General features: G+C 57.4%; 1 protein-coding gene across 1 annotated transcript in view; it reads left to right on the top strand.

Annotated features, from left to right (window-relative positions):
* Positions 1–9293, top strand: part of dpp3 (dipeptidyl-peptidase 3) — a 33849-nt gene extending 24556 nt beyond the window's left edge. The window contains exons 13-16 of the mRNA XM_072489660.1: positions 3297–3421; positions 5180–5300; positions 8534–8713; positions 9048–9293. Coding sequence (XP_072345761.1) covers positions 3297–3421; positions 5180–5300; positions 8534–8713; positions 9048–9293 — 672 coding nt within the window. The remainder of the gene's footprint in view (positions 1–3296; positions 3422–5179; positions 5301–8533; positions 8714–9047) is intronic.
* Positions 9294–14915: the final 5622 nt, after the last annotated feature.

The following is a 14915-nucleotide window of genomic DNA, read 5'->3' as shown; positions in this document are numbered from 1 at the left end:
GCCAGGTCCAAGAGAGATCGAACGCATGGTGGTCTCTCTCTTTATCCTTGGGGAGTTTTGTGCTCTTTTGGGCAGTCCTTAGGTTTGGACCCCACCAATTGGGTAATTCTCGATCATTGTTCGATTTGAGGCAATTTTTAAAAAAATATATTTTTATTCTCCTTTTTCACATTTTCTCCCGCATTTACACCCATCAACGATAAACAATAATCAGCAAGATATGTCAATCCCCATAATAACGATCCCATCCGCCCACCAACCCCCAAACCTCAGCCCACATGTTTTCATAAACAAATGACAAAAAGGAATCCGGGATTACCCATTGTCACCCTTAATCTACACAGCCCCACCCACCCCCCAACTAATGTTCGATGTTACCCAGTTCTTGAAAGTGCATAATAAATGGTGCCCATGACTTGTAGAACCCCTCCGAGCTTCCCCTCAGTTCGAACTTAACCTTCTCAAGGGTCAAGTATTCCAACAGGTCCCCCCGCCACGGCAGGGCAGTGGGTGGAGACGCTGCTCTCCATCCCAGCAGGATCCGCCTTCGGGCGATCAATGAGGCGAAGGCTACAACATCTGCCTCCGCTCCCGTTTCCAACCCTGGCTGGTCCGACACCCCGAATATGGCCTCCTGGGGACCCGGGTCCAGTTTCACACGCACCACCTTGGAAACTACCCTAAACACCTCCTTCCAGTACTCCCCTAGCTTTGGACAGGATCAAAACATATGAACGTGATTAGCCCCCCCCCCCCCCCCCCACCCCCCCCGCAACGCTCACACACATCCTCTACTCCTTCAAACAATCGGCTCATCCTCGCCCTCGTGAGGTGCGCTCTATATACCACCTTCAGCTGTATCAGCCCCAACCTCGCACATGAGGTGGAGGCATTCATTCTCCGGAGCACCTCACACCAGACCCCCTCCTCCATACCCTCTCCCAACTCTTCCTCCCACTTTGCTTTGATCCCTTCCAGTGGTGCCTTCTCCTCTTCCGAAATAGCTTCGTGCACCGCTGACACTGCCCCCTTCTCCAGTCCCGATTTGAGCCAATAAAGGGGCGGGTGCCTGGATGGCTGGGCGTGTCCCAAGCGGTCACTGACCCTGTTGTTTACGCTTCCCGAGTACAGGGAGTGGCGCCGGAATGTCTGGGATTGTATCGGTTGCTCAAGTATCAGTCCTTTGACGGAGATGGGCCATCGAGATGTTATTCAGTTGGGGGTTTCGATGCTGTCTGGATTCTTCGCTCACAAATATACATTCAGGCTCTGAGCCTGCCTGAACCTTACACTGTCCATTTTTCCCATTATGCTTTGCGACCGTCCACGTTTCTTATTGTAAGTGGCCATCCCAGATGGCTACAGATTTTAACAACAATCGGTGATGGCTGCCACGGTCACCATTACCGAGACTCCTTTTATATTCCCGATTTTATTCGTTGAATTTAAATTCCACCTGCCTCCGTGGTGGGATTTGAGCATTCGCCTGGGCCCCTGCGTTACTCGTCCAGTGACATCTCCTATCACCGTCTCCTCTTTCTCTCCCCCCCCCCCCCCCCCCCCCTTAAATCCTTAATGTCCCTCTAACCCTTTCTCCCTTGTGTGTTTATCCAGATTCCCCTTAAATGCATCTGAAATATTTTGCCTCGACCCGTAACCGCGAGTGCCTCCATTGCGCGTCCAGCAGGATAACTCCCGCACGGGTGTTTGCAAACCACTGCCAAGAAAAACGCACCTTGGAACCTTCTCCCAAACAACACGTCCTGGTTCACCGAGGATCCACTTCCAGGATTTCAATCTCTCCTTTCGGTATTCCCCTGTCTTGGATTGACACGTGCATTCGAGCTTTTGCACAATCTCTCGGGTTACCCAGCCACGCAACAGACCCCACCGCTCCAGGAGATATATTAAGCCACCGCTTCACGAGATATATTAAGCCACCGCTTCACGAGATATATTAAGGTGGCGACAAACTTTAGATTCACCTCAAGGTGTCTCGCCCCTCACCTAGCCTATTTTAAATCTGCTCCTTGCAGCTGTCTCTTTAACTCCCGAGCACTTTCTCTGTATTTAAGGTAGATTGAATTCTCATGACCAGGACAGTGTTCTTCATTCCTTTAACTTAACTGTCTTCCAGAGACATTATTTTTGTCCGCACCCGCCGGTCTTTGGGACTTTTCTGCTCTCTGCAACTCCCTTGTCCTGCCCAGCTCCTCCTGGCTCCAGCTTGCAACTAACTCAGGCGTTCTTTCTGTCCTATGGTGGCCCCTGGTTGCTAAGCGACAGCCTAGTTTCCTCTTAAGCCCTGTTTGCTTTCACGTCGACCTGATCACCGTGCATGCATCCAAACCATCCCAAAGTCATCAATCCTAGAATGCAGAAACGCAAAAATAAAATTACCGCAAGTTCGATCTTATTTCTAAAGCCCACAGCAAAATATGAGTCATTTAACAAGATGTCCTGAGGCCTTCTTATAGTCATAGATGTTTACAACCTGGAAACAGGCCCTTCGGCCCAGCTTGTCCAGTTTCTATCACTCAGCTAGCCCCACTTGCCCACATTTGGCCCATATCCCTCTACACCCACCCTGCCCACGTAACTGTCAAACTGCTTTTTAAAGGACAAAATCGTACCCGCCTCTACCACGGCCCGTTCCAGACGCTCACCGCCCTCTGTGTGAAGAAATCTCCCCTCTGGTCTCTTTTGTATCTCTCCCCTCTCACCTTAAACCTGTGCCCTCTAGTTCTGACTCCCCGACCTTTGGGAAAAGACGTCGACAAACTACCTTATCGATGCCCCTCATTATTTTATAGACCTCTATAAGATCACCCCTAAGCCTCCTACACTCCAGGGAAAAAAGTCCCAGTCTATCCGGCCTCTCCTTATAGCTCAGACCATCAAGTCCTGGTAGCATCCTCGTAAATCTCTTCTGCACTCTTTCTAGTTTAACAATATCCTTCCTGTAATAGGGTGACCAGAACTGAACACAGTGTTCCGCGTGTGGTCTTACCAACGTCTTGTACAACTTCAACATGACGTCCCAACTCCTGTATTCAATATTCTGACCAATGAAACCGAGCATGCTCAATGCCTTCTTCACCACCCTGTCCACCTGCGACTCCACCTTCAAGGAGCTGTGAACCTGTACCAATCGATCTATTTGTTCCGTCACTCTCTCCAACTCTCTCCACCATTAACTGAGTAGGTCAGACACCTTGTAGAAATCACCATTCCGGTGGAGCCATTGACATGAGTCCAAACTAAATCCCACAGCTCTCTCTTTTCCTCCCTCTTAGATTAAAAGCTGGTACAACCATGGCGAGACTTGGGACAGCAAATTCTCCACTGTCGCTTCCAGCTACGAGGAATGTCGGGCGGAGTGCGTCGGCATGTACCTCTGCTCCAACCGGGAGGTCTTGAAGTAAGTCTGTGTTGGGCCATGCTGTTTAATCCCCCTCCCCGCAGTGCGGTGACACCCACCCCCCACCCCATCCCGAAGGAGACGGTCTGCCCCCTTTAAATCCCCCCTCACCCCCCCCCCCCCCCCCCACACTGCGATCTCGTGATGCGGCGACCTCTCGGGCGGAGGCGCGGGGCCCTCTTGGGCGGCGAGCCACTCTGTGGATTTACTCTGACCGCCAGGCTGGAGGACTGAGATATGAGCCTGGCGAGCGAGGGCAGTGTGGATTGACCAGAGTAACATCTGGACTCTGTGAGGGTTAAGTTACAGGGGAGACGTTGCACAAACTGGGCTTTACAACGTTGAGGGGGTGGTTTTTGAGAAATTACTGGGAACACGGGAATTGAGAGAGAGACACCGAGAAAAACTGTTCCTGTTGGTTGCAAAGTCTAGGTCGAGACGGCGGAATCTATAAATGAGAACCAGACCTCAATATACTCCCTCTTAGAAGGGCAGCACGGTAGCATTGTGGATAGCACAATTGCTTAAAGCCCCAGGGTCCCAGGTTCGATTCCCGGGCTCGGGTCACTGTCTGTGCGGAGTCTGCACGTCCTCCCCGTGTGTGGGTGGGTTTCCTCCGGGTGCTCCGGTTTCCTCACACAGTCCAAAGACGTGCAGGTTAGGTGGATTGGCCGTGATAAATTGCCCTTCGTGTCCAAAATTGCCCTTAGTGTTGGGTGGGGTTACTGGGTTGTGGGGATAGGGTGGAGGTGTCGACCTTGGGTGGGGCGCTCTTTCCAAGAGCCGGTGCAGACTCGATGGGCCGAATGGCCTCCTTCTGCACTGTAAATTCTATGAACTAAGGGCAGCATGGTGGCACACTGGTTAGCACTGCTGCCTCACGGTGCCGAGGACCCGGGTTCGAATCCCGGCCCCGGGTCCGAATCCCGGCCCCGGGTCACTGTCTGTGTGGAGTTTGCACATTCTCCCCCGTGCCTGCGTGGGTTTCGCCCCCCACAACCCAAAAGACGTGCAGGGTAGGTGGATTGGCCGCGCTAAATTGCCCCTTAATTGGGAGGGGGGAAAATTGGGTACTCTAAATTTATTATTATAATCTTTATTGTGTTAATGTGCCTACTTGTGACAATAAAGATTATTATTATACTAAATTTAAGAGTTCTCAATTTTCCCCCCTCCCAATTAAGGGGCAATTTAGCGCGGCCAATCCACCTACCCTGCACGTCTTTTGCGTTGTGGGGGCGAAGCCCACGCAGACACGGGGAGAATGTGCAAACTCCACACGGACAGTGACCCAGAGCCGGGATCAAACCTGGGACCTCGGCGCCGTGAGGCAGCAGTGCTAACCCACTGGGCCACCGTCCCGCCCCATCAGTTGTATTTTTAAATCGCCGAGCTTTTTCTTGCTAACTGTTGTTTAGCAAGAAAAAGCTCGGCGATTTAAAAATACAACTGAGGGGGACACGTCGCCCCTCTCGCCCGGGTTATTCTCTCTTCCATCGGGCAGGAGATACAGAAGTCTGAGAACACGCACGAACAGACTCAAAAACAGCTTCTTCCCCGCTGTGACCAGACTCCTAAACGACCCTCTTATGGACTGACATGATCTTTCCCCACATCTTCTGTGAGCAGTACAGTACTCCATATGCTCCCCCGATTTCTGTGTATTTACATGGTGTATGTCCTCTGTTTTTAATGTATGGTACGATCTGTCAGGACTATACGCTGAACAATACTTTTCACGGTACCTCTTCACTGTAGGATTTTTGGCCATGACGGAACAGATGCTGATAACGTTACATATGTGAACTGGCTCACAATGGTACGAGCGGGAGTCCTGGGCTTGGAGTTCTACACTCCCGAGAGCCAGAAATGGAGACAGGTGAGTGATCCACTTCATTACCCTTTCATCTTAACCCAATCGTGGCTAAGTCACCCCCCTCACCAGGCCACTGGAACTGAAGCAGTCTCCAATATTTGATGCCATTCTCTCCGCTAATCCCCATCGTCCATGTTGAGGGCGCGCCGCACTGTCGGAGGGTCAGTACTGAGGGAGTGCCGCACTGTCAGAGGGTCAGTACTGAGGGAGTGCTGCACTGTCAGACGGTCAGTACTGAGGGAGTGCCGCACTGTCAGAGGGTCAGTACTGAGGGAGTGCTGCACTGTCAGAGGGTCAGTACTGGGGGAGTGCCGCACTGTCAGAGGGTCAGTACTGAGGGAGTGCCGCACTGTCGGAGGGTCAGTACTGAGGGAGTGCCGCACTGTCAGAGGGTCAGTGCTGAGGGAGTGCCGCACTGTCAGAGGGTCAGTACTGAGGGAGTGCCGCACTGTCAGAGGGTCAGTGCTGAGGGAGTGCCGCACTGTCAGAGGGTCAGTACTGAGGGAGTGCCGCACTGTCAGAGGGTCAGTACTGAGGGAGTGCCGCACTGTCAGAGGGTCAGTACTGAGGGAGTGCCGCACTGTCAGAGGGTCAGTACTGAGGGAGTGCCGCACTGTCAGAGGGTCAGTACTGAGGGAGAGCCGCACTGTCAGAGGGTCAGTACTGAGGGAGTGCCGCACTGTCAGAGGATCAGTACTGAGGGAGTGCCGCACTGTCAGAGGGTCAGTACTGAGGGAGTGCCGCACTGTCAGAGGGTCAGTGCTGAGGGAGTGCCGCACTGTCAGAGGGTCAGTACTGAGGGAGTGCCGCACTGTCAGAGGGTCAGTACTGAGGGAGTGCCGCACTGTCAGAGGGTCAGTACTGAGGGAGTGCCGCACTGACAGAGGGTCAGTACTGAGGGAGTGCTGGACTGTCAGAGGGTCAGCGCTGAGGGAGCGCCGCACTGTTGGGTTTATACTAAATATCGCCATCTTGGCTGTGTTAATTGTATTAAGGGTTAGAAAGCATCAAAGTGTCTGAAGTGTTGGTGACCGTGGCAAGATAGAATTTTACATGAAGCGTAAAAGTGATGTTCAATGCGAAACTCGTCACTTCAATCTAAAGAAGTGAACCTGTGACAGCCGGAGGGGTGGGTGGGTGGCCTGTGGTAGATTGGGGTGTCACATTTGTTACGGGCCAGGGTTTAGAGAACCCCAAAGTGTATCATGGAGTTCACCTGACCCACAACGTTTACTAGATTGTGGTATGGGGAGCACACGGCCCACTCTACAGGTGTGGGACAGCAGAAATGGAAAAGTATTTTAAAGCAAAACAATGTTTATTCTATGAACTCAAGTTAACCTTTTTAAAACATACAGTGAACATCTTAGCAACCATCAATTCAAATACAACCCCCAAAGAATACAACACTAAGTAATCCTTAATAACTTCCCAAACAACATCCAGAAGACAAAAGAAACACCTTTTAACAGAAGCACATCAGGTTTACATTCACTACTGGGAACATTTATCATTCTGAATTCAGCAAATGATCAAGAGATAGTCTTTTGATGGCAGAGAGAACAGCAGTACACCTGCTCTGTCTGGCTTCAGCTCCAACACTGAAAACTAAACTAAACTAAAACACACCCTGCAGCAAACAGCCTAAAGCGAAAGTAAAAAGCTGACAGACAGCCCAGCTCCACCCACTCTCTGACATCACTGCGGTAGTAAACACCCATTTCGTAAAGGTACTCTCACGTGACACATTAAACGGTTTGAGAGTGTGTGGGGCAGCGGGTCGCATTCCAGAATTCTGACGTGGTTTGCAACCCAATTTCCCACCCTCTTCTGGCACATCGACCCAGCAGGAACGGCGACCCAACCCTGCCTAACACGACGAGCTAAAGACTGTGTTCGATCGAAAGGCAGAGGCTTGGGAAGCTGCCAGAGATGCAGCAAACCCTGAGGATTGGGACGTCTCCGAATTCAGCAAAGGAGCAAGGAATTGACGGGAGAGAAAATCGAAAGTATGGGGAAGTAGTGAGACGCGTACAAGAGTGTAAAGACTCCTATAAGGTTATAAGATGAGTCAGGAACGAGCGTGGACCCATTCCAGTCGGAGGCGGGAGACTTGATAACGGAGGGTAGCACGGTAGCACAGTGGTTAGCACAATTGCTTCACAGCTCCAGGGTCCCAGGTTCGATTCCCGGCTTGGGTCATTGTCTGTGCGGAGTCTGCACGTCCTCCCCGTGTCTGCGTGGGTTTCCTCCGGGTGCTCCAGTTTCCTCCCACAAGTCCTGAAAGACGTGCTTGTTAGGTGGATTGGCCGTGATAAATTGCCCCTTAGTGTCCAAAAAAAAGGTTAAGTGGGGGTTGGGGGGATGGGGTAGATAGGTGGGCTTGAGTCGGGTGTTTGTAAGGGCCGGTGCGGACTTGGGTGGGGGCGTAGGGCCTCCTTCTGCACTGTAAATTCTACAATCCTAGGACAGGGAAATGGCAGAGAAACTAATCGAACCCTCTTTGGGGTGGATGGTCGAGAAAGCCTCCCAGAAATACTCGAGGGCGATGGGACTGGCGGGAATGAGAAACCTGAAGATATTAGTTGGGGGGGGGGGCGGTAGGGCTGGAGCGATGAATGTTGAAAGTTCCCCGTACGGTCCGCGTCCCAGTGTGTTGGGAGAGGTGCCAGTCGAGTTCCTAGCGGCATCGATGGTCATCTCCCAAAATTTTGTAGGTTCGGGGACGGTTCCGGGAGATTGAAGGGTCGCGAGCGTAACCCGGCTCTGGAAAAAAAGGCGGGAAGTCTGGCAGGACGGGCCTGTTAGCCTGGCATCAGGAGTAGGGAAAAAGCAAGGATCTGGGAGGATGTGATAGCCGCACGGATCGGGGCTTGGGCCCCAGCGATTCATAATCTACATGGCGAGTGATTGGGGGAGTGTTTGAAGTTCAAAGGGGCCGAGTGGTCTTGCTCATGAGTCAGTAACAGCTAACGCACAAGGGCAGCGAGCAATTAGGAAGGCCAGTGGCCTTCCTCGCGAGAGGATTCGAGGATGGGAGTGAAGATATCTTGCTGCAGCTGCACGGGGGCCTGGGTGAGACCACACCTGGAGCCTAAACAACTTATCACTTCGGAGTTCACCGGGGCCAATCCACATATACTTGTCTGGGTATTTGATTGTTGTTTGTGGTGCTCTCGAGATTCCTTTTAGCGCACAGTCTAAAAGCCTCTCCTTCCCTCTCTCTGCTCTGCAAGGCTCACATGCAAGCCCGCTTCGTCATCCTGCGGGTCCTGCTCGAGGCCGGCCAGGGGTTTGTAACCGTCCAGCAGACCACAGGGGCAGACGGTAAACCGGACGCCGTCATCACGCTCGATCGGAGCAAGATCGCCACTGTTGGGATGGCCGCCATCAAGACCTTCTTGAGGAAACTGCAGGTAGGTGAAAGGGGGGGGGGGGGGGGGGGCGGGGGCATCGCCATGGCTGAATGGAGCCGAATTATAGAATGTTCCGGTACATTCCCCCGGCGAGCTCGCTCTCTGAAAGACCTACCTCCAATTTTAGCCCAACCCGCCGCACAACTTTCTGAGTCCCCTTTTCTCGCCCGCCATATCCGCAAAGCGAGCTTGACAGCCAGATGGAACGATGAGGGTGTGGGTTCCCCTTTCTAACCCCGGCCGCCCCCCCCCCCCCCCCGGCTGTTACCCCTCCCTCCCCTCCGTCAGTTCCTCCCTCTTTGAAGACTCTATTGGTTTGCTCCTTTCCCGACAGGTGTACAAAACCACGGCCGACGTGGAGTCTGGCCGCGCTCTCTACTCCAGCTACTCCGAGGTGACCGATTCGGACCCGTACAGGTTCCTCACCCTCCGGGACACCGTTCTGCTGAGGAAGGAAGCCAAGAAGATGTTCGTCCAGGCCAACACCAGGATAGAAGGTACGCTCAGCCATGAGTGCAGCATTACAGAATTAATACCCAATGCCCCGGCGGTCCCCCCTTATAAATGCTCTAGGTGCTAAATTAGACGATGCCTTTATCTCTCTACTTGGCGTTCGTGTCTATTCGCGGAACGGTCACAATTCCGGACACTCTCCCAGTTGGCACTCGCTTTGCAGAGATTTTTAAACCCCTTTGAGTCCCTCGACCCGTCTCTGTGACCTCCTCCAGCCCCTACAACCCTCCCTATCTCTGTAACCTCCTCCAGCCCCTACAACCCTCCCTATCTCTGTAACCTCCTCCAGCCCCTACACCCCTCCCTATCTCTGTAACCTCCTCCAGCCCCTACAACCCTCCCTATCTCTGTATCCTCCTCCAGCCCCTACAACCCTCCCTATCTCTGTAACCTCCTCCAGCCCCTACAACCCTCCCTATCTCTGTATCCTCCTCCAGCCCCTACAACCCTCCCTATCTCTGTAACCTCCTCCAGCCCCGACAACCCTCCCTATCTCTGTAACCTCCTCCAGCCCCTACACCCCTCCCTATCTCTGTAACCTTCTCCAGCCCCTACAACCCTCCCTATCTCTGTAACCTCCTCCAGCCCCTACAACCCTCCCTATCTCTGTAACCTCCTCCAGCCCCTACAACCCTCCCTATCTCTGTAACCTCCTCCAGCCCCTACAACCCTCCCTATCTCTGTAACCTCCTCCAGTCCCTGCAACCCTCCCTATCTCTGTAACCTCCTCCAGCCCCGACAACCCTCCCTATCTCTGTAACCTCCTCCAGCCCCTACACCCCTCCCTATCTCTGTAACCTTCTCCAGCCCCTACAACCCTCCCTATCTCTGTAACCTCCTCCAGCCCCTACAACCCTCCCTATCTCTGTAACCTCCTCCAGCCCCTACAACCCTCCCTATCTCTGTAACCTCCTCCAGTCCCTACAACCCTCCCTATCTCTGTAACCTCCTCCAGCCCCGACAACCCTCCCTATCTCTGTAACCTCCTCCAGCCCCTACACCCCTCCCGATCTCTGTAACCTCCTCCAGCCCCTACAACCCTCCCTATCTCTGTAACCTCCTCCAACCCCTACAACCCTCCCTACATCTGTAACCTCCTCCAGCCCCTACACCCCTCCCTGTCTCTGTAACCTCCTCCAACCCCTACACCCCTCCCTATCTCTGTAACCTCCTACAACCCCTACAACCCTCCCTATCTCTGTAACCTCCTCCAGCCCCTACAACCCTCCCTATCTCTGTAACCTCCTCCAGCCCCTACAACCCTCCCTATCTCTGTAACCTCCTCCAGCCCCTACAACCCTCCCTATCTCTGTAACCTCCTCCAGCCCCTACACCCCTCCCTATCTCTGTAACCTCCTCCAGCCCCTACACCCCTCCCTATCTCTGTAACCTCCTCCAGCCCCTACACCCCTCCCTATCTCTGTAACCTCCTCCAGCCCCTACACCTCTCCCTATCTCTGTAACCTCCTCCAGCCCCTACACCCCTCCCTATCTCTGTAACCTCCTCCAACCCCGACAACCCTCCCTATCTCTGTAACCTCCTCCAGTCCCCACAACCCTCCTTATCTCTGGAACCTCCTCCAGTCCCGACACCCCTCCCTATCTCTGTAACCTCCTCCAGCCCCTACAACCCTCCCTATCTCTGTAACCTCCTCCAGCCCCGACAACCCTCCCTGTCTCTGTAACCTCCTCCAACCCCTACACCCTCCCTATCTCTGTAACCTCCTACAACCCCTACAACCCTCCCTATCTCTGTAACCTCCTCCAGCCCCTACAACCCTCCCTATCTCTGTAACCTCCTCCAGCCCCTACAACCCTCCCTATCTCTGTAACCTCCTCCAGCCCCTACAACCCTCCCTATCTCTGTAACCTCCTCCAGCCCCTACACCCCTCCCTATCTCTGTAACCTCCTCCAGCCCCTACACCCCTCCCTATCTCTGTAACCTCCTCCAGCCCCTACACCCCTCCCTATCTCTGTAACCTCCTCCAGCCCCTACACCTCTCCCTATCTCTGTAACCTCCTCCAGCCCCTACAACCCCTCCCTATCTCTGTAACCTCCTCCAACCCCGACAACCCTCCCTATCTCTGTAACCTCCTCAGTCCCCACAACCCTCCTTATCTCTGTAACCCTCTCCAGTCCCGACACCCCTCCCTATCTCTGTAACTCCTCCAGCCCCTACAACCCTCCCTATCTCTGTAACCTCCTCCAGCAGCCCCGACAACCCTCCCTACCTCTGTAACCTCCTCCAGTCCCCACAACCCTCCCTATCTCTGTCACCTCCTCCAGTCCCCACAACACTCCCTATCTCATGTCCTCCAGCCCCTACAACCCTCCCTATCTCATGTCCTCAGCCCCTACAACCCTCCCTATCTCTGTAACCTCCTCCAGCCCCTACAACCCTCCCTATCTCTGTAACCTCCTCCAGCCCCTACAACCCTCCCAATCTCCTGTAACCTCTCCAGCCCCTACAACCCTCCCTATCTCTGTAACCTCCTCCAGCCCCTACAACCCTCCCTCTGTAACCTCCTCCAGCCCCTACAACCCTCCCTATCTCTGTAACCTCCTCCAGCCCCTACACCCCTCCCTATCTCTGTAACCCTCTCCAGCCCCTACACCCCTCCTATCTCTGTAACCTCCTCCAGCCCCTACACCCCTCCCTATCTCTGTAACCTCCTCCAGCCCCTACACCTCTCCCTATCTCTGTAACCTCCTCCAGCCCCTACACCCCTCCCTATCTCTGTAACCTCTCCAACCCGACAACCCTCCTATCTCTGTAACCTCCTCCAGTCCCCACAACCCTCCTTATCTCTGTAACCTCCTCCAGTCCCGACACCCCTCCCTATCTCTGTAACCTCCTCCAGCCCCTACAACCCTCCCTATCTCTGTAACCTCCTCCAGCCCCGACAACCCTCCCTATCTCTGTAACCTCCTCCAGTCCCCACAACCCTCCCTATCTCTGTCACCTCCTCCAGTCCCCACAACACTCCCTATCTCATGTCCTCCAGCCCCTACAACCCTCCCTATCTCATGTCCTCCAGCCCCTACAACCCTCCCTATCTCATGTCCTCCAGCCCCTACAACCCTCCCTATCTCTTTAACCTCCTACAGTCCCCACAACCCTCCCTATCTCTGTCACCTCCTCCAGTCCCCACAACACTCCCGATCTCATGTCCTCCCAGCCCCTACAACCCTCCCTATCTCATGTCCTCCAGCCCCTACAACCCTCCCTATCTCTGTAACCTCCTCCAGCCCCTACAACCCTCCCTATCTCATGTCCTCCAGCCCCTACAACCCTCCTATCTCATGTCTCAGCCCCTACAACCCTCCCTATCTCTGTAACCTCCTCCAGCCCCTACAACCCTCCCTATCTCTGTAACCTCCTCCAGCCCCTACAACCCTCCCTATCTCTGTAACCTACTCCGTTCCTCCAACCCTCCGAGATCTCTGCTCCTCCAATTCCGGCCTCTTGACCATCCCCCCCATTCCCATCGCTCCGCCATTGGCTGAGGTCCGGAACACTTGAAAACCCTCTCTTTCCCGCCCCCTCTCATTCCCGCCCCCTCTCTTTCCCGCCCCTCTCTTTCCCCGCCCCCTCACTTTCCCGCCCCCTCTCTTTCCCGCCCCCTCTCTTCCCGCCCCCTCTCTTTCCCGCCCCCTCTTCCCCCCTCTCTTCCCGCCCCCTCTCTTTCCCCCCCCTCTCTTCCCCCTCTCTTTCCCGCCCCCTCTCTTTCCCGCCCCCTCTCTTTCCCGCCCCCTCTCTTTCCCGCCCCCTCTTTCCCGCCCCCTCTCTTTCCCGCCCCCTCTCTTTCCCGCCCCCTCTCTTTCCGCCCCCTCTCTTTCCCGCCCCCTCTCTTTCCCGCCCCCTCTCTTTCCCGCCCCCTCTCTTTCCCCGCCCCCTCTCTTTCCCGCCCCCTCTCTTTCCCGCCCCCTCTCTTTCCCGCCCCCTCTCTTTCCCGCCCCCTCTCTTTCCCGCCCCCTCTCTTTCCCGCCCCCTCTCTTTCCCGCCCCCTCTCTTTCCCGCCCCCTCTCTTCTTCCCGCCCCCTCTCTTTCCCGCCCCCTCTCTTTCCCGCCCCCTCTCTTTCCCGCCCCCTCTCTTTCCCGCCCCCTCTCTTTCCCGCCCCCTCTCTTCCCCGCCCCCTCCCTCCCCCGCCCCCTCCCTCCCCCGCCCCCTCCCTCCCCCCCGCCCCCTCCCTCCCCCGCCCCCTCCCTCCCCGCCCCCTCCCTCCCCGCCCCCTCCCTCCCCGCCTCCCCCCGCCCCCTCCCCTCCCCGCCTCCTCCCTCCCGCCTCTCTCTCTCTCTCCCCCGCCCCCTCTCTCTCCCCCGCCCCCTCTCTCTCTCTCCCGCCCCCTCTCTCTCTCTCCCGCCCCCCTCTCTCCCCCGCCCCCTCTCTCTCCCTCCCCACCCCCCTCCCTCCCTCTCCCTCCCCCGCCCCCTCCCTCCCCCGCCCCCTCCCTCCCCCGCCCCCTCCCTCCCCGCCCCCTCCCTCCCTCTCCCCTCCCTCCCCCGCCCCCCTCCCTCCCCCGCCCCCTCCCCTCCCCCGCCCCCTCCCTCCCCCTCCCCCTCCCCCTCCCTCCCCTGTCCCCTCCCTCCCCCGCCCCCTCCCTCCCCGCCCCCTCCCTCCCCGCCTCCTCTCTCTCTCCCCCGCCCCCTCTCTCTCCCCGCCCCCTCTCTCTCTCTCCCGCCCCCTCTCTCCCCCGCCCCCTCTCTCTCCCTCCCCACCCCCTCCCTCCCTCTCCCTCCCCCGCCCCCTCCCCTCCCCCGCCCCCTCCCTCCCCCGCCCCCTCCCTCCCCGCCCCCTCCCTCCCTCTCCCTCCCTCCCCCGCCCCCTCCCTCCCCCGCCCCCTCCCTCCCCCGCCCCCTCCCTCCCCCTCCCCCTCCCTCCCCTCCCCCTCCCTCCCTGCCCCCTCCCTCCCCCGCCCCCTCCCTCTCCCGCCCCCTCCCTCTCCCGCCCCCTCCTCTCCCGCCCCCTCCCTCTCCCGCCCCCTCCCTCTCCGCCCCCTCCCTCCCCCGCCGCCTCCCTCCCCGCCCCTCCCTCCCCGCCCCCTCCCTCCCCGCCCCCTCCCTCCCCGCCCCCTCCCTCCCCGCCCCCTCCCTCCCCCGCCCCCTCCCTCCCCCGCCCCCTCCCTCCCCCGCCCCCTCCCTCCCCCGCCCCCTCCCTCCCCCGCCCCCTCCCTCCCCGCCCCCTCCCTCCCCCGCCCCCTCCCTCCCCCGCCCCCTCCCTCCCCCGCCCCCTCCCTCCCCCGCCCCCTCCCTCCCCCGCCCCCTCCCTCCCCCGCCCCCTCCCTCCCCCGCCCCCCTCCCTCCCCCGCCCCCCTCCCTCCCCCGCCCCCTCCCTCCCCGCCCCCTCCCTCCCCCGCCCCCTCGCCTCCCCCGCCCCTCCCTTCCCCCCCCCCTCCCTCCCCCCCCCTCCCTCCCCGCCCCCTCCCTCCCCCGCCCCCCCCTCTCTCCCTCCCCCGCCCCCCTCTCTCCCTCCCCCGCCCCCCTCTCTCCCTCCCCCGCCCCCCCTCTCCCTCCCCCGCCCCCCCCCTCTCCCTCCCCCCGCCGCCTCTCTCTCCCTCCCCCGCCGCCTCTCTCTCCCTCCCCCGCCGCCTCTCTCTCCCTCCCCCGCCGCCTCTCTCTCCCTCCCCCGCCCCCTCTCTCTCTCTCCCCCGCCCCCTCTCTCTCTCTCGTCCCCCGCCCCCTCTCT

This window comes from Scyliorhinus torazame, chromosome 24, assembly GCF_047496885.1.
Source record: "Scyliorhinus torazame isolate Kashiwa2021f chromosome 24, sScyTor2.1, whole genome shotgun sequence".
In the NCBI taxonomy this organism is placed as follows: Eukaryota; Metazoa; Chordata; class Chondrichthyes; order Carcharhiniformes; family Scyliorhinidae; genus Scyliorhinus; species Scyliorhinus torazame.
This window is presented reverse-complemented; position numbering and strand designations above follow the sequence as displayed.